The sequence below is a fragment of the Amblyraja radiata genome, chromosome 13 (genome assembly GCF_010909765.2).
Source record: "Amblyraja radiata isolate CabotCenter1 chromosome 13, sAmbRad1.1.pri, whole genome shotgun sequence".
NCBI classification, from domain to species: domain Eukaryota; kingdom Metazoa; phylum Chordata; class Chondrichthyes; order Rajiformes; family Rajidae; genus Amblyraja; species Amblyraja radiata.
Genome location: NC_045968.1, coordinates 884,940 through 901,538, shown reverse-complemented (window position 1 = coordinate 901,538; position 16,599 = coordinate 884,940). Strand labels below are relative to the sequence as shown.

At 42.0% G+C, this 16,599-nt stretch overlaps 1 protein-coding gene across 2 annotated transcripts in view; it reads left to right on the top strand.

The window, feature by feature from the left end:
• The first annotated feature begins 911 nt into the window (after positions 1–911).
• Positions 912–16,599, top strand: part of ngef (neuronal guanine nucleotide exchange factor) — a 69,008-nt gene continuing 53,320 nt past the window's right edge. The window contains exons 1-2 of one of the 2 annotated variants that reach the window (XM_033031049.1): positions 912–1,040; positions 5,599–5,884. In XM_033031049.1, coding sequence (XP_032886940.1) covers positions 5,659–5,884 — 226 coding nt within the window. In that variant the 5' untranslated portion in view covers positions 912–1,040; positions 5,599–5,658. Of the gene's footprint in view, positions 1,041–1,486; positions 1,672–5,598; positions 5,885–16,599 lie in introns of those variants that run through there. The other variant, XM_033031051.1, reaches the window with a different exon arrangement.

The window sequence follows — 16,599 nt, the reverse complement described above, 5'->3', positions numbered from 1 at the left end:
CCAGGTTATTGCGCTGGCACCATATGGACAGTTGCTCGATCTCTCTTCTATACTCTGACTCATCCCCATCAGTGATACGTCCCACAACAGTGGTGTCGTCAGCGAACTTGATGATGGAGTTCGCACTGTGACCGGCTACGCAGTCATGAGTATAGAGTGAGTACAGCAGGGGGCTGAGCACGCAGCCTTGAGGTGCTCCTGTGATGATTGTTATCGAGGCTGACACATGAAACTCCAACAAAAAAAGTATTTTGTGAAGTGCAGGAAGGAATTGCAGATACTGGTTTACACTGAAGATAGACACAAAATGCTCGCATAACTCAGAGTGTAACGCAGGATCTCTGGAGAAAAGGAATAGGTGACGTTTTGGGTCAAAACCCTGCTTTAATGCTGAGGTATACACATTGAGTGGGAGACGAGGGCTAACTCCACTGTAATTCCTCAAAATCACTCACCTGGGACTGGCAGTAGGAACAATATCATGCTCCACTGTGGGATCTAAATTTCCTTAAAGGTCAAATTTACCAACAGTAACATTCCGTAAAATATACAACATGACATTCCGTGGTCATGGAGATTACTATTTTTGCACATATTCACTGCTCTGCCACTTAACGTAAAACAGGAGCGCAACATGCAGATTGAAAGGTGCCACAGATTTTCAACTGGCATCACCTTGATGCTTGGAAATGCCCAGAAACCAACATTCCTCTAATCATTTAAATCTTTTTTTTTGGATGAATTATTTTTTCTTTTCCATCTGCACCAAAGATAAATCATTACTATTTAGATGCAATTGAACTTGAGTAATTCAAAGGGTTAATACCATAACAGTATAAAGCAAACATGCTTTGCTGGACTTTAGCATTCATAGGAGTGACGCAGGTGTACAGAGCAATTATTAAACCTGTGAAATGCTGAAATAGAGCAAAGGGCTTCATGCAGATACTTGTTGCAGCTACTACCCATGCTAACTAAAATGAATTTGTGTATGAAAAGCACACGAGTAACTTTTTAAGGATAGCAAAAGTCAAAACAATGTAAGTACTACCTAAAAACCTGCTATTTTAATAACCAAAGGTGCTTTTTTTTCAAAATAATGTCTGTCAATTATTGTAAGCAGTTTATTCCCTAGCAACAACTTACTTGTGAGTTTAACTTTTATCTGCATTATTTTCCACACCTACTCCTGCACCTATTTTCTATGTTTCTATGTTATTTTACCTGAACTCTGTTGGAGCAAACTTCCAAACCACTGTACGGTGGGTTTGTGGGATGGTATTGACGCAGGCGTTGGATTATAGTGCGTACTTTATAAGAATTCACAAATGAAAGTGAACACAGGAAATGCCTGGAATGTAGCGATTGAACGCGAGACTCAAGCAGAAGTTACAGATATCTACTCTTCCCCACCCTTGTTACACAATGCCAATTGTGTGAAACCATAAGACAAGGAATAGGCTGTTCAATACCTAACATTCCACCATTCAATTTGATTATGGCCGATCTGCATCTTTACAGCAAATGCCCTCCTTGGCTACACAATCCTGACTACCTTTCCAAACTTATTAAGTTTAGCTTTTAATTTGTTTGACCTTCAAAGGCTTTTTAAGGACTGCTTCCATACTTTTATTATCCTTTTATATACATCTGAGAGTTTTTTTGCGTCAGGTAAACTATTTTTGTTACTACCTTTTTTCAGCTTTTTTTAACTCGGGACTTTCACTTTTCTTTTTATTAATTGATCACATAGTCACAAAGCAGCACCTCTCGCTGGTCAACTGCTGGAATCATTCACTCCTTGGTGACGTTGGAAAGTGAGTTTCCTTTAAGACGGCAGCAAAAACATGAGCTAAATGTAATGACCATAAATAGTTAAGTTTAGTTTATTGTACAATGAAAACTTTTTGTTGTGTGTTTTTTAGTTTAGTTTAGAGATACAGCAGGGAAACAGGCTCTTCAGCTTACTGAGTCCGCGCTGACTTGCGATCCGAGTACCCTAGCACTATCCTACACACTAGAGATAATTTAGAATGTTTACAGTGTGCTACCCTGCCAGCGGAAATACAGTGCAACAATATGCTTTTCAATGTACCTTGCTAACAGTGGTATATTTGAGATTTGATATTTGTGAAATATTTGAGAATGTATGGGAGGTTTTATGAAGTGAGATGTTTTTTTAAGGCTGTCCGGTGACACAATTCATTGATCCATTATTATGGTTTCAAACCTACAGTTTACTTGGATGATTTGTGCTGAATGTTATGGTTAATTTAGGGAGTTGCCTGTCAAATATTCGCAGCTACATCTGTACTAACACATACCTAAATTAGTGTAAATTCAAAAAATACTAGAACTTAATTGATTCAATTTAGGTTCAGACACAACCTTAAACGCTGTGGAAGACCCACAGCAAAATTAAAATATTGTGATTGCATAGAAAATCAGAATAATTTGCTTGACATAGAGTTTTACAATAGGTCAGGTTTAGGTCATTGAACAATAAACAATGCATCATTGTAGATCTGGTCTAATTTTAATTTCCTGCTGTCATACACAGAGGAACACCCCTCTCCCTAGCCCACATCACTCTTTCTGGAATCTGCCACTCATTTACGCTAGTGCTGCCACTTGCTCCATGTTGCCTCTTGTTGAAACAAGTAGCATACACATAGCCAATTTAAACTAATCTCCACTAAGATCCTGTGTAAGAAAGAGCTGCAGATGCTGGTTTAAACTGAAGATAGACACAAAAAACTGGAGTAACTCAGCAAGAGAAGGAATGGGTGAGGATTCATAGATACATAGAAAATAGGTGCAGGAGTAGGCCATTCGGCCCTTCGAGCCTGCACCGCCATTCAATATGATCATGGCTGATCATCCAACTCAGTATCCCGTACCTGCCTTCTCTCCATACCCCCTGATCCCTTTAGCCACAAGGGCCACATCTAACTCCCTCTTAAATATAGCCAATGAACTGGCCTCAACTACCCTCTGTGGCAGAGAGTTCCAGAGATTCACCACTCTCTGTGTGAAAAAGTTTCTTCTCATCTCGGTCCTAAAGGATTTCCCCCTTATCCTTAAGCTGTGACCCCTTGTCCTGGACTTCCCCAACATCGGGAACAATCTTCCTGCATCTAGCCTGTCCAACCCCATAAGAATTTTGTACGTTTCTATAAGATCCCCTCTCAATCTCCTAAATTCTAGCGAGTATAAGCCAAGTCTATCCAGTCTTTCTTCATATGAAAGTCCTGACATCCCAGGAATCAGTCTGGTGAACCTTCTCTGCACTCCCTCTATGGCTATAATCTCCTTCCTCAGATTTGGAGACCAAAACTGTACGCAATACTCCAAGTGTGGTCTCACCAAGACCCTGTACAACTGCAGTAGAACCTCCCTGCTCCTATACTCAGACCCTTCTTCAGACCCGAAACATCACCCATTCCTTCTCTCCAGAGATGCCGCCTGTCCCGCTGAGTTACTCCAGCTTTTTGTGTCTATCGATTGAGATCTTCCTCTCTACTGCCTTTGTGTGTTTGGTTTATTCATCCAGCTCAACACTGCAAAGTTTGTTGCCGCCCTTTATGTGGCAACTCTTTGCATACCTTGCGTATGCAAAACAAAGAGTATCACTGTGACCTGTCACCTGTGATAATAAAGTGTTCATTCATTCATTCATTCTTTCCAAATTTGTCCAGTACGGTAGACAGCAAAAAACTACAGATACTGGATTACCAAAAAGAGATCTTATCACCATCAGATGAAATGCACTTAAAATGTATGTTAGACTAGTACTAGGATAGCATGTGGCTGGGACTGAAGATGTGGAAACAAGGATATGCAGATGCTGGTTAATACACAAGGACACAAAGAGCTAGAGTAACTCAGGCAACATCTCAGAAGAACATGGATAGGTGATATTTCAAGTCAGGACTTCTTCTGACTTATTCTGGTGGGTGGGTGGAGATAGCTGGGAGAAATGAAGGACAGGACAAAGCCTAGCAACTAAAAGGTGGATACAGGTAAGGGGAGGGGGGGAGATGGCCTGGGATGAAGATGTAAGTAGTGTGAAGAACACGGTGATGCAGTGGTAGAGTTGTTGCATTACGCCGACAGAGACCAGGGTTCGACCTTGACAACGTCAAGACGGTAAGGAGTCTGGGCGCTCCTGTTTCCTCCCACACTTCTAGGACGTGTAGGTAAATTGGCTTCCGTATATTGTCCCTAGGGTGTAGGTTAGAACTAGGGTGCGGGTGATTGGTGGTTGGGGTGGGCTTGTTCAACGCTGTATCTCAAAAAACTAAACTAAGAAGTGGGAATTATGAAGCCAGAAGAAGGAATAATACTGGTAGGGGGAGGGGGGGAAGTAGAAAAATGGATGCAAACCCAGGTGTGGGGTACAGGGAAGGAAGAGTGGGGGGGGGGGGGGGGAGCATTCCTTATTAAAGTTTAGAATCATGGAATCATGAAAATAGCGCTATCCAGCTATCTATCCCTCCTCTTGGTCCATAGACGCAGCTTACAGCTCCTCAAGTGTACATCAAGGAACTCTTTAGATGCATGAAGTTATCTCCCTCCTCCATTTAATTAGTCACTGAGCAACAGATTGCCACTGCCCACTTGATGTTTAAAAACTCAACAAAATTCCTCCCTAATCCTTTTAAACTCCTATATGTTTATGACATTTCCACTGTGGAAAATAGGCTTTTATCTTTTTTACCTAGGCCTCCAGTTGTTATATACAACTCGATAAATCCTCCTTTATTCTTCCCTGCTCCAATAAAATCAATTCCAACCTCTCCGCTCATTCCTCGGCCACAGTTTCCGTCCACTAACTTTTAATTCATTAAATTACACTGAATGCATTGTAGTGTGTGTGACTGTGTGCGTGGGTGTCTGTGTGTCTAGGTCTGTGTGCCTGTGTTTTTTGGGGGGGAGCAAGTTGAAGAAAATGAGGTTTGAGAAAATGCATAACATCATGCTGAAATTAGATTAATCAATCATACTACTTTTCTCTATCTGTTTATAGAGATTTCCATGGGAACTGGGAAAATGACACTTGATAATTTTATTTAAATGTGTATATTTGAAATCACTTACCCATAGCCTCCTCCCTGCCACAGAAGAAAGAAGCAGAATTAAATGTGATGTGGCCATCTCGAAGCATGTTAAAGGCATGATAGCTACTTGTCTTGAATGATGTCTGTTAACAAGTGAGAATTCTCCAGCATTTCACACACAGAATGGCATTCGGAATGACATTGGGCAACATCAAGATTTCTTAAAGGGACAGGCTAGATTCTATTCAGCAAACGTGCCAATATTCTTCATTTTCAGAACGTTATCTGAATTTGGCCAAAACAAACAGAACTGGGTGATTTTTGGAACTCACTCCCACCCTCCTTTAGTAATAGTGCCATTAGTTGCCATGGTAATGAAGATGAATGCATGCCTGGGTTACTGTCAAAAGCTGTTTCCGAAATTGTTTTCTCATTTCATTTGAAAGCACCAACTATTTTACAGATGCCCATGGAGTTAAAAAAAAAAAAATCAGGATATCTGCTGAATTATTAACACATTACATTTCTTTCCATTTAGTACGAGTATCCAATGTGGATTCAGCAGGAATAACACAGCAAAGAGCAACATCAGCCTGAGATGTTTGCCAGCAGTAAACGTACTGTGAAACAGATTGGTGCAGTGAAAATGGATGATGCTCACTGTGATAATAGGGATCATGATCTCCCTCAACATGACAATGATGATTCAGAGAGAGACGGAAAGAAGCATGTTCCCATCCGTAGGAATTCTTGGTTTTATCGATCAATGAGGAGGAAACGACAAACCAATAGACAGCCTGAAACAACACCACGAACAACTGACAGTAAGTTACTGAGATATATGAAGTCCTTAAAAGTTGTGTAGGAGTGGACTCAAATAGTCTTGAGGTTTTCTCTTAGTTACTTACTCAGACATTACGTTAACATTTAGTACATTCCACGCCTTCACAGCCAGGAATCGGACAGTTGTTATTTTTGGTATATTTCCCCCCCTCAGTTGACATTAGCATGAGCATCCCTGGGCACCAGCGTTCCGTTTGCCACTTTGTTCATTGTTTCGTTGAGTTTAGGTTATTGTCACGTGTGCCGTGGTACAGCGAAAAGCTTTTGTTGAGTGCTAACCAGTCAGCTTCGTCTGTGAGCCGGACATTCAGTGTGCCAGATACTCAGTCATGGAAAGTCAGGAGGATTTTGAATGTTGTTCTCACTTGATTGGGAATTGCAAGGACCCTCCCTAGCTTAGAGCTATTTCCATTCCTTATGATACTCAACTATCGACACAACTATCGGGAATGTCTAATTCCAGGCATAATAAGGACTGGACTTCCTAATTTGTCTCACGTAGGATTGTGCCGTGATTGATGGAACAATTGTTGGCTCTATGACAATAATTTATACAACAATGCGTCTTGTGTTGCCAGGCCAGTCATTATGGAAGAAATTTTACACCACTATTTTTATTTCATGTTGTTCCGAACATTAACCAGTCGTGTTGTAATTGGTGAGAGAGAAACAGAATATCAGCCACTATTTTTGTTGTTGTGAAGTCGCTTCACAAGTGACATGGTAACATCCTTGTGACGCAGGAATGTACTGGGAAGGGACTTGTGCCATTGCATTGCAGGATTTAGTAAACATAGGGAAAAGGTTTGACAACCATTTTCTCAGTTTCTTGTCTGTGGAAGAATCAATTACCTAAAGGGTTACTGCTCACACTGAAAACACTTCCAGTGCATAAATCCATCCGTCTACTCTACCAAGCAGCACCTCCAATGTTTTTCATTCAGAATTCAGAACTCAGACCCACCCTACTATTCAGGTAAGAAAATGGGTTTAAACACAGTGTCTATCTGTTAGCATTACACCAAAAAATTATTCCAGTTTTCCCTTTTTATATGCTTAATGTACTTTAAAAAATTGGGCAAGTCGGCTTATTATATTTTTGTTCAAAGTAAATTGAGAATGAAATGTATGTTGTAAAATCTACAAAGCAGCAGAAAAATATTTGTTCAAAAGCTGTAACATGATGTAGTTCATCAGTGCATGTGAGATATTGTACAGAATAGTGGCAGACAAGGAGCATTTGGTTACGGTTAATCAAGTACATCAAGTATCAATGGTTATCTAGTGAATCAACTAGCTGTTCTTTATTTCTGAGATGGACAACAGGCAATGCAGCCACATGATGCATCACAAATTCACACACCTTCCTCCCTACCACCATCTTCTAATTGATACGGAAGCTCTTTAAGACAGGGGCAGTGAAGTGTAGCTGTTTACACTCCCGCGCATATGTTGGCTTCGCCACAATTGAGGTTGATTCACAGAACAATGATCCGTTAATTCAATAGAAGATCAATCCTGGGACCACCATCATTGCAATAATAATTGCAACAAATGCTGCATTTATCAACTAAATAACTAAAAGCTAATTCATTAATTTAGTAATTGCAGTCAATGTTATTTCTTTCATATGTCTGTGTAATATACATATTGTGTGTAATATAGAGAATCTGTGTAATATGTAGAATTGGAATGAGATCGTCGCCAGGCTTATGTAACAAGTGAGACCATGAACCATGTAAACCCTCTTTGGTCAACAATTTTAAATATACACAAACCCATTAGAACTCAAAACTGGGTTATTACTTCTACTACTGGAGATTTTTTTTTAACAAACAAATCTGTTATGATATTTGACATAGCAAGTCAAGAGGACAGTCAGGTTAATGTCAGCTGGGAAAATGTTAGATGAAAGATGTTGCATTTTTCAGGTTGTTAATTTTGCATAATAATTAAATCATAAAAACTTAATAAGAAATCTATATCAGGATAGCCCATTCAAGTAATTCATCGATGTGAATGAATAAATTAAATTGGTGCAAAATACAATGAAATGGATGTATGTTGGAAAGGAAAATGGTGTAAAAATTAAAATGGTTTTGTCTGAAGTTTTCTATTTAAGCATTAAAAAGGAAAATGGTGGGAAAATAAATGATGGTTTTGTATGAAGTATTTAAGTTGGATATGGCTAATGGAATCAAGGGATATGGGGAGAAAGCAGGAACGGGGTACAGATTTGGGATAATCAGCCATGATCATATTGAATGGCGGTGCTGGCTCAAAGGGCCAAATGGCCTACTACTGCACCTATTTTCTAGGTTTCTAAGTATTGAAATTAAAAAATGGGAATCAAAGCAGCAGGAAAAAAAACAGCTGCAGGGTACAGGGTACATGTTTCAATAATAGCTTTTCCTCAATTCATGAATGTAACATCCATTCCTTTGTGTCCTGTTATCGGTGTACATGGGTTGGCTCATCCTACTAAACTCCAGCAAGTACAGGCGGTCCAAAGCTCATCATACATTAAACCAATCATCATTATTGTAAACCTCCTCTGGACCCTCTCCAACGCCAGCGCATCCTTCGTCAGATATGGGGCCCAAAACTGTTCACAATACTCCGTAAGCAGAGGCAGGCACCATAACCTGCAACAATCCCTCCACACACACAGATACATGCACACACACACGCACGCGCACACACACAGATACACACACATGCACATACGCATGCTCATACACAGACACAGACACATACATCCAGAAAGTTATCCACATGTATACATTGACTTCCCCAGTTTGTGTAGACCAGGTGGTGGTCAGTTTGCCCTCCTTCAATAATTGTTACAGCAGTGAGCTGGAGCAGTCACTTGGTGGAGACTGAGCCTTAGGAAGCGATCCCCACAAAACCCTGATGATTGTTTGCAACCTTATGCTGTCATCAACTGCTTTTAAATGTCTCTGACAATCAGAACCATTTAAGAACAGTTCAAACAAATTAAAATATTTCAAAAACGTTATTTTAAAAGATGAAAATGAGAAATTAGAAACATATTTCAGATTTTAAGTGATAAAATGTAATGAAAAAACATTAATAAAAATAAGGACAAATAAATCAAAGCACTTACCTCATTTACCTTTTCAATCAGGGCAGCAGCCTCATTGGAATGAATAGAGGTCAGGCTGTATTGACCAGTAACAACTGCTGTAACACAGAGGGACTGGGAGATGTGCATTTAGACCCTGAGAAAATTAGTGTTTAATTCCTGAAATCAATAGTGAGGATGCAAGAAGTCAAAAACATAGACATCAACCTTATGATCACATCTGGATCCTGCAATATATTGTGCAGGCTCAGAATTGACAAGGAACTGACTCCACCTCCCAGTGCTAAGAATGTGGGATCAGTCCCGACCTCAGCACTGTTTGTGTGGAGTTGTGCAGTTGGCAGGTTTTTCATGTGACTGCATGGGTTTCCTCCAAGTGCTCTGATTTTCTCCCACAATCCAAAGTTGTGTGGGATAGACATAGAAAATAGGTGCAGGAGTAGGCCATTCAGCCCTTCACCGAACCAGCACCGCCATTCAATATAATCATTGCTGATCATCTAAAATCAGTACCCCGCTCCTGCCTTCTCCCCATATCCCTTGATTCCTTTAACCCAAAGAGCTAAATGTAAAGCCCCTGTCCCACTTAGGTGATTTTTTTTCAGCGACTACAGGTGACAAGGCTGTCGCCACATGGTCGTGGGGTGACTCCTCTATGGCCGTGAGTCGTCTCCACAAGTTGCCTAAAGAGTCGTAACGTTTTTCTGGTCACCGCTGGATTTTGAAATGTTCAAAACCTTTTAGCGACTGTGGGCTTGATGTAGCTTGTCTTCCCCTGTCGTAGGTGCTGTCGTAGGTTGACAGGATGACGCAGGTTGTCGCCAGGTGACGTTGATTGACGCCGGATGATGACTCTGGTGAATTCCATTGGCGACTACCTACGTCAACCGGCGACAGGTACCGGCGACTGAATTGTCTTCAGTTATCACCAACAGGGTCGTTGCTAGTCGTAGCTTGTCACGGGTGGACGTAGGTTGTCACCTGTGTGGTCGTAGGTTGTCATAAGTGTGGTCGTAGGTGGATGTTCTCATGGGTCGCTCGTTGTCGGTAGCTTGTCGTAGCTTGTCGTAGACATTGTGGTAGGGGGGGTCCAGTTGCCACTTTTTCGGCGACCTGCTACGATTGAGACAGTCGCCGAAAAAATCGCCTGAGTGGGACAGGCCCTTAACTCTCTCTTGAAAACATCCAGTGAATTGGCCTCCACTGCCATCTGTGGCAAAGAATTCCACAGATTCACAACTTGGCATGTTAATCGGCCATTGCAACTTGTCCCTGATGTGTACTTGGTCCAGACTCAGTGGGCCAAAAGGCCTGTTTCTATGCTATATCTGTCTATGAAGTGAGCAGGTGGTTATGTGAAGACTGGTACATTTCAGCCCAGTCTGGATGTGTCTTTGTGCCCGCCCTTCTGGAAAAGAAATTCTAAAGTCCTGCACGTCATACTCCTGCTGCTGAAAGTTTATAAGTGCAATGGTTTTCACTGAAACGTAAACATCAGAAGCTGGAAGCACTAAGAGGTTTCCAAAAAGGCAGTTTCAAAAGAAAGAGAAAGTTAATGTTTCAGGTCAAAGGAACTTCAGAACTGAGAAGGAGAGAGGCAAGTTAGTTTTAAATGGCAAAGTGGGTGTGGAAGTGATGGAAAGGTCAAATGGAATATTTCTGACAGAAAGGCCAGTGTTGCCTTGGAGATAACCTGCTGATGAGGTTACCTTGTTGATAGGTTGATTTAGACTTTAGACTCTAGAGATACAGAGCGGAAACAAGCCCTTTGACTCACCAAGTCCACGATGACCAGCAATTATCCCCTACACTAGTACTATCCTTCACCCGAGGGAAAATTCAACCAGGTCCAATTAACCTGCACATCTTTGGAATGTGGGAGGAAACTGGAGCACTCAGAGAAAACCCACACGGTCACAGGGAGAACGTGCAAACTCCATACAGACAGCTTCTGTAGTCATGATCCATCCCGGTTCCCTAGCGCTGTAAGGCAGCAACTCTACCACTGCACTACTGAGGACAGTTAGTGGGAGAAAAGGTGACATCAAATCAGTGAGATGAGGGCAGTTACACGGAATGCGGACACGAAATAACAAGGAATATAAAAATGGTGAAATGCAGAGTTGCAGGAAAAGTGTGGCAGGTCAGGCAACATTAGTGGAGAGAGAAAGCCTGAACTAATAGATAGACACAAAATGCTGGAGTAACTCAGCGGGACAGGCAGCATCTCTGGAGAGAAGGAATGGGTGACGTTTCGGGTCGAGACACTTCTTCAGTAACCCAAGCCTGAGCTAATATTGAGGATGGATAACCGGCAGCAGAACAGGTGTCAGTAGAGAAATTAGTTATCTCAAACAGAGGAACAACTCCAGGACTGTTTAGAGTCTGTCGACTGGGCAATGTTCAAGGACATGGCAACGGACCTTAATGAATACGCCACAGTCGTTACAGACTTCATAAAAGAAATGTGTGGAGGACTGCATCTCAACAAAAACCTTCCGAGTGTTTCCTCACCAGAAGCCTTGGGTGAACCATGAGATCCGCACTCTTCTGAAGACCAGAACCCGGGCATTCAGGTCTGGAGATACAGAGGTCTACAAGAAGTCCAGATACGACCTTGGTAAGGCCATCAAAAAGGCCAAAAGGGACTTTTGCTCCAAGCTGGAGGATGAGACGGATGTTCGGCAACTGTGGCGGGGCCTGAATGCCATCACCTCCTACAAGGCGAAACCAGGAGGCAGCTCAATTATCAGCGAAGCATCACTCCCTGACGAGCTCAATGCATTTTACACACGGTTTGATAGGGAGAATACTGATGTGCCTTCCCGAGCCCCCATTCGCTGTGATGGTATTTCGGTCACAGTCACAGAGGCCGACGTCAGAAGATCCTTCAGAGGGGTGAACCCCCGAAAAGCACCTGGTCCTGATGGTATACCCAGTCGTGTTCTAAAAACCTGTGCGGACTAACTGGCTGGAGTTTTTACGGACATTTTCAACCTCTCACTTCTGAGGTCTGAGGTCCCCACCTGCTTTAAAAGGGCATCAATTATACCAGTGCCCAAGAAGAGCAAGGTGACGTGCCTCAATGACTATCGACCAGTGGCACTAACGCCAGTGGAGATGAAGTGCTTTGAGAGGTTGATCATGGAGCAAATCAACTCCTACCTCGACAAAAACCTAGACCCACTGCAGTTCGCTTACCGCCACAACAGATCAACGGTGGATGCGATCTCGCTGGCCCTCCACTCCGCACTGGACCACTTGGACAACAAAAACTCATATGTCAGGCTGTTATTCATTGATTACAGCTCGGCATTTAATACAATCATCCCCTCCAAGCTGGTTACCAAACTCGCAGAACTGGGTCTCTGCGCATCCCTCTGCAATTAGATCCTCGACTTCCTCATTCACAGACCACAGTCTGTCTGTATTAGTGGAAATGTGTCAGCCTCGATAACAATCAGCACGGGAGCACCTCAAGGCTGCATGCTCAGCCCCCTGCTGTACTCACTCTATACTCATGACTGCGTAGCCGGTCATAGTGCGAACTCCATCATCAGGTTTGCCGGCGACACCACTGTTGTAGGGTGTATCACTGATGGAGATGAGTCAGAGTATAGAAGTGAGATCGACCGAGTGACCAAATGGTGCCAGCACAATAACCTGGTCCTCAACACCAGCAAAACCAAGGAAATGATTGTGGACTTTGGAAGGGGTAGGATGGGGACCCCACAGTCCTGTTTATATCAATGGGTCGATGGTGGAAAGGGTCAGGAGCTTCAAATTCCTGGGCGTGCACATCTCTGAAGATCTCTCCTGGTCCGAGAACACTGATACAATACAATACAATACAATACAAATTTATGCAATTATAAAGAAAGCACATCAGCGCCTCTACTTCCTGAGAAGATTACGGAGAGTCGGTATGTCAAGGAGGACTCTCTCTAACTTCTACAGGTGCAGAGTAGAAAGCATGCTGACTGGTTGCATCGTGGCTTGGTACGGCAACTTGAGCGTCCAGGAGCGGAAAAGGATGCAGAAATTTGTGACCACTGCCCAGTCCATCATCGGCTCTGACCATCCTACCATCGAAGGGATCTATCGCAGTCGCAGCCTCAAAAAGGCTGCCAACATCATCAAGGACCCACACCATCCTGGCCACACACTCATCTCTCCGCTGCCATCAGGTAGAAGGTACAGGAGCCTGAAATCTGGTACATCCAGGTTCAGGAACAGTTACTTCCCCACAGCCATCAGGCTATTAAACACGACATCATACAAACTCTGAACTATAACAGGCTATTGCACTTTATCTGTTTATTTATGTGTGTATATATATATTCTATGATACATAGACAGGCTGAACTGTTCTGTATTTATGCCTACAATATTCTGTTGTGCTGCAGCAAGCAAGAATTTCATTGTCCTGTCTGGGACACATGACAATAAACTCTCTTGACTTGACTTGATTGTAGAATTTGATATTGAGTCTGGAAGGTTGCAATGTGCCCAGACGGAAAATAAGTACTTTTGCTTAAGATTACATAATGCCTCATTATAACTGCTTGATATAGGACGTTAATTCTCCTTCCCATTCCCAATCTGTTATCTCCACCTGTAGCCCATGTTTCAGAATTGGCCAGTTCTAAGTGTTGTAATATTAACGTTGTTTTCTCTCTGCCCACGAACAGTGCCAGATATATTGGGCATTTCCTGCTGATCTGACCAGCATTTCACAGTTTTTACAAATTCCTTCATTTGTTTTCATTCTCTCAAACTTCTCTCATGAATCTAGCTACTGGAATGCTGCCAAGATTAGAGATATTAGCTATAAGGAGAGGTTCGACAAACTTGGATTGGTTTCTCTGGAGCGTCGGAGGTAAAGGGGAGATCTGATGGAAGTATATCAAATTATGTGAGGCATAGATAGGGTAGACATTCAGAAGCCATTCCCCAGAGTGATGAATGTCAAAGACTAGTGGGCTTTGATTTAGACGAGAGAGCAAAGTTTAACGGAGATGTGCGGGGCAAGTTTTTACAAAGAGTTTGGTTGGTGCCGAGAACACGTTGTCAGGGGTTGTGATGGAGGCAGATACGATCATGGCATTTAAACACCTTTTAGATGGGCACATTGATATGTAGTGACTGGAGGGATATGGATCATGTGCAGGCAGAGGTGATTGGTTTAACTTGGCATCATGTTCGGTACAGATATTGTGGGCTGACAAGCTTGTTATTGTGCTGTACTATGTTCACATGGATTCGTTGACAATGTATCACTATGGTAATTCTGGCTCCAAGAATAGGAAAGGCTTTCTATCCCTCTCCCATCCTCTCCACAACCTAAAACCCATCTATTTCTTCTCTTATCTAGTTCTGATGAAGGGTCTTCATACTGCAACCTATACACTTCATGTTTCTCTGATCTGCCAAGTGTGTCCAGTGCTTTTCTTTTTTCATTTCAGATTTCTAGTATCTGCATTTTTTTTTAATGTATTAATGTTTTTAATGATTGAATTGAAGAAAATATTAAATTTTGGATGTAAGCGTTGGTGCGTAGCATGTGATCTCCAAATCATACTGTCGAGTGATGTGCTGAATTATTGCAATAGATTTTGATTGTATTTGTACTATTGCCTAATAACAGATTGATGGAGATTTACGTCAGAGGCAGAGAGATTGTGTTACTCCATGGCTAACCAAACTAACAAAAAATAACTTGAGCTGATTGAAACCCACTGCAGAAAGCTGGAGGTGGATTTAAATTGTAAGGAATATAGTGCAAAGAAAGCAACCTGAACCCATGGAAATGAACATGTTTTACAATATTAGTGATGGGAATAGGAATGATATCTCTCACAGAAAATAAAGATGAGCTCATTGGCGTTCTACCTCTCTCCTCTTTTCATACAATTGATTTCCTCTCGCTCTCTGCTTTAATGCATTGGTCTTGCTGAGAAATATTTCAAGGTACACATTACTCATCCAATACTTTGTCCAAATGGTCATAATTAATACATAAACCTGGGCAGTGAATGCTGTAGATTTAATTATACTGATGCAATTTAATCTGCCTCAGTCTTGTCTTTACACAATGTTCATGCAATGGGTAACAGCTCTGCATTTTGTCATTTTCTTGAAACTATAGAGAATCGATATTTACAATACAATTCCCTAAAATAATGTAGATTTTTTAATTCGATACCATGATGATAAAGTGCAAGATCTTCGTTTGTGTAAAATACAGTGCATTAATAAGAGCGTGTAAATTAATAAGAAATTACACGATTTCAGAATCTTTATTGGTATAATATGGATTGTAAGACAAAAAATGACATAAAGTTAACATGGAGGCCAGATGTGTGCCTTGGGGAATGATAACATCATTATCTTCAGCTTCTGTGAAATAACAAAATCTAACAAGATTTTAATGAAATGTTAAATATGTGGATTGGATAGTGTAAACTAAGAAAATGCAGAATGTTTAGAGAATGAGGTAAACTAAGTTAATTGCGTTTTGTGGAAAATGAAACATTTCACAGAGACTGACATTGGAAAACTAACTATTGTAAGACATTGCGTGTGCTAAGTTTGGGTCCCGAGCTCATGCTTTTTTTCAGCTACTTATTTGATTCTAAAATAGTATCTGTCTCTCAAAAGCACTTCACTAGTGTGTGTCATGAAAGACCCATTATGCTGAGACGGTCGCCGTTACAGTTGCCAGTTTTTCAGGCAACTTGACAGTCGCTGGCAGTCGCCTGAAAAATGGCCTAAGTGGGACAGGCCATTAGCATGCTACTAATGCCTTATGAAAATGTCCAGAGTGGACAGATCATAATGCTGATTGATGTGCAACATAGCTTGATGTCTGTGCTGCCAAATTGACTGTTTCAGCTAAACCCAACATTAATTACACACAGCCATCCTATAGGCATTGATCAACTCCTGGGGGACTGACCTTGCATTGCACAATTCGAGCATGAGCAACGGCAGCCTCATCTACTAGCCTGGAATGTAATAACCTCAAATGTAATGTGGAAGACAGAGACAAAAAGGTGCATTCCACCATTGTGAGAGATGGCAGCAAATTAACATCCTCCGAGGAGTCCCCTGGCAAGGGTGGCACGGTGGCGCAGCGGCAGAGTTGCTGCCTTACAACGCTTGCAGCGCCGGAGACCCGGGTTCAAACCCGACTACGGGTGCTGTCTGTACGGAGTTTGCACGTTCTCCCCATGACTTGCGTGGGTTTTCTCCGAGATCTTCGGTGTCCACCCACACTCCAAAAACGTACAGGTTTGTAGGTAAATTGGTTTGGTGTATGTAAAAATTGTCCCTAGTGTGTGTAGGATAGTGTTAATATACGGGGATTGCTGGCAGCCGCGGACCCGGTGGGCCGAAGGGCCTGTTTCCGTGCTGTATCTCTAAACTAAACTAAACTAAGCCTGGTAAAGTGTTGAAGGATCAGATTTGCAAGGCCAAATGACTTTATTCTGCTCCTCCTTCCAATATTGTATGACACCCAGTGAGCCCTTATATAAAGGGCATTTTAGACCAACACTGATAACAAGCTAACTTTACAAGGGAGAGGGT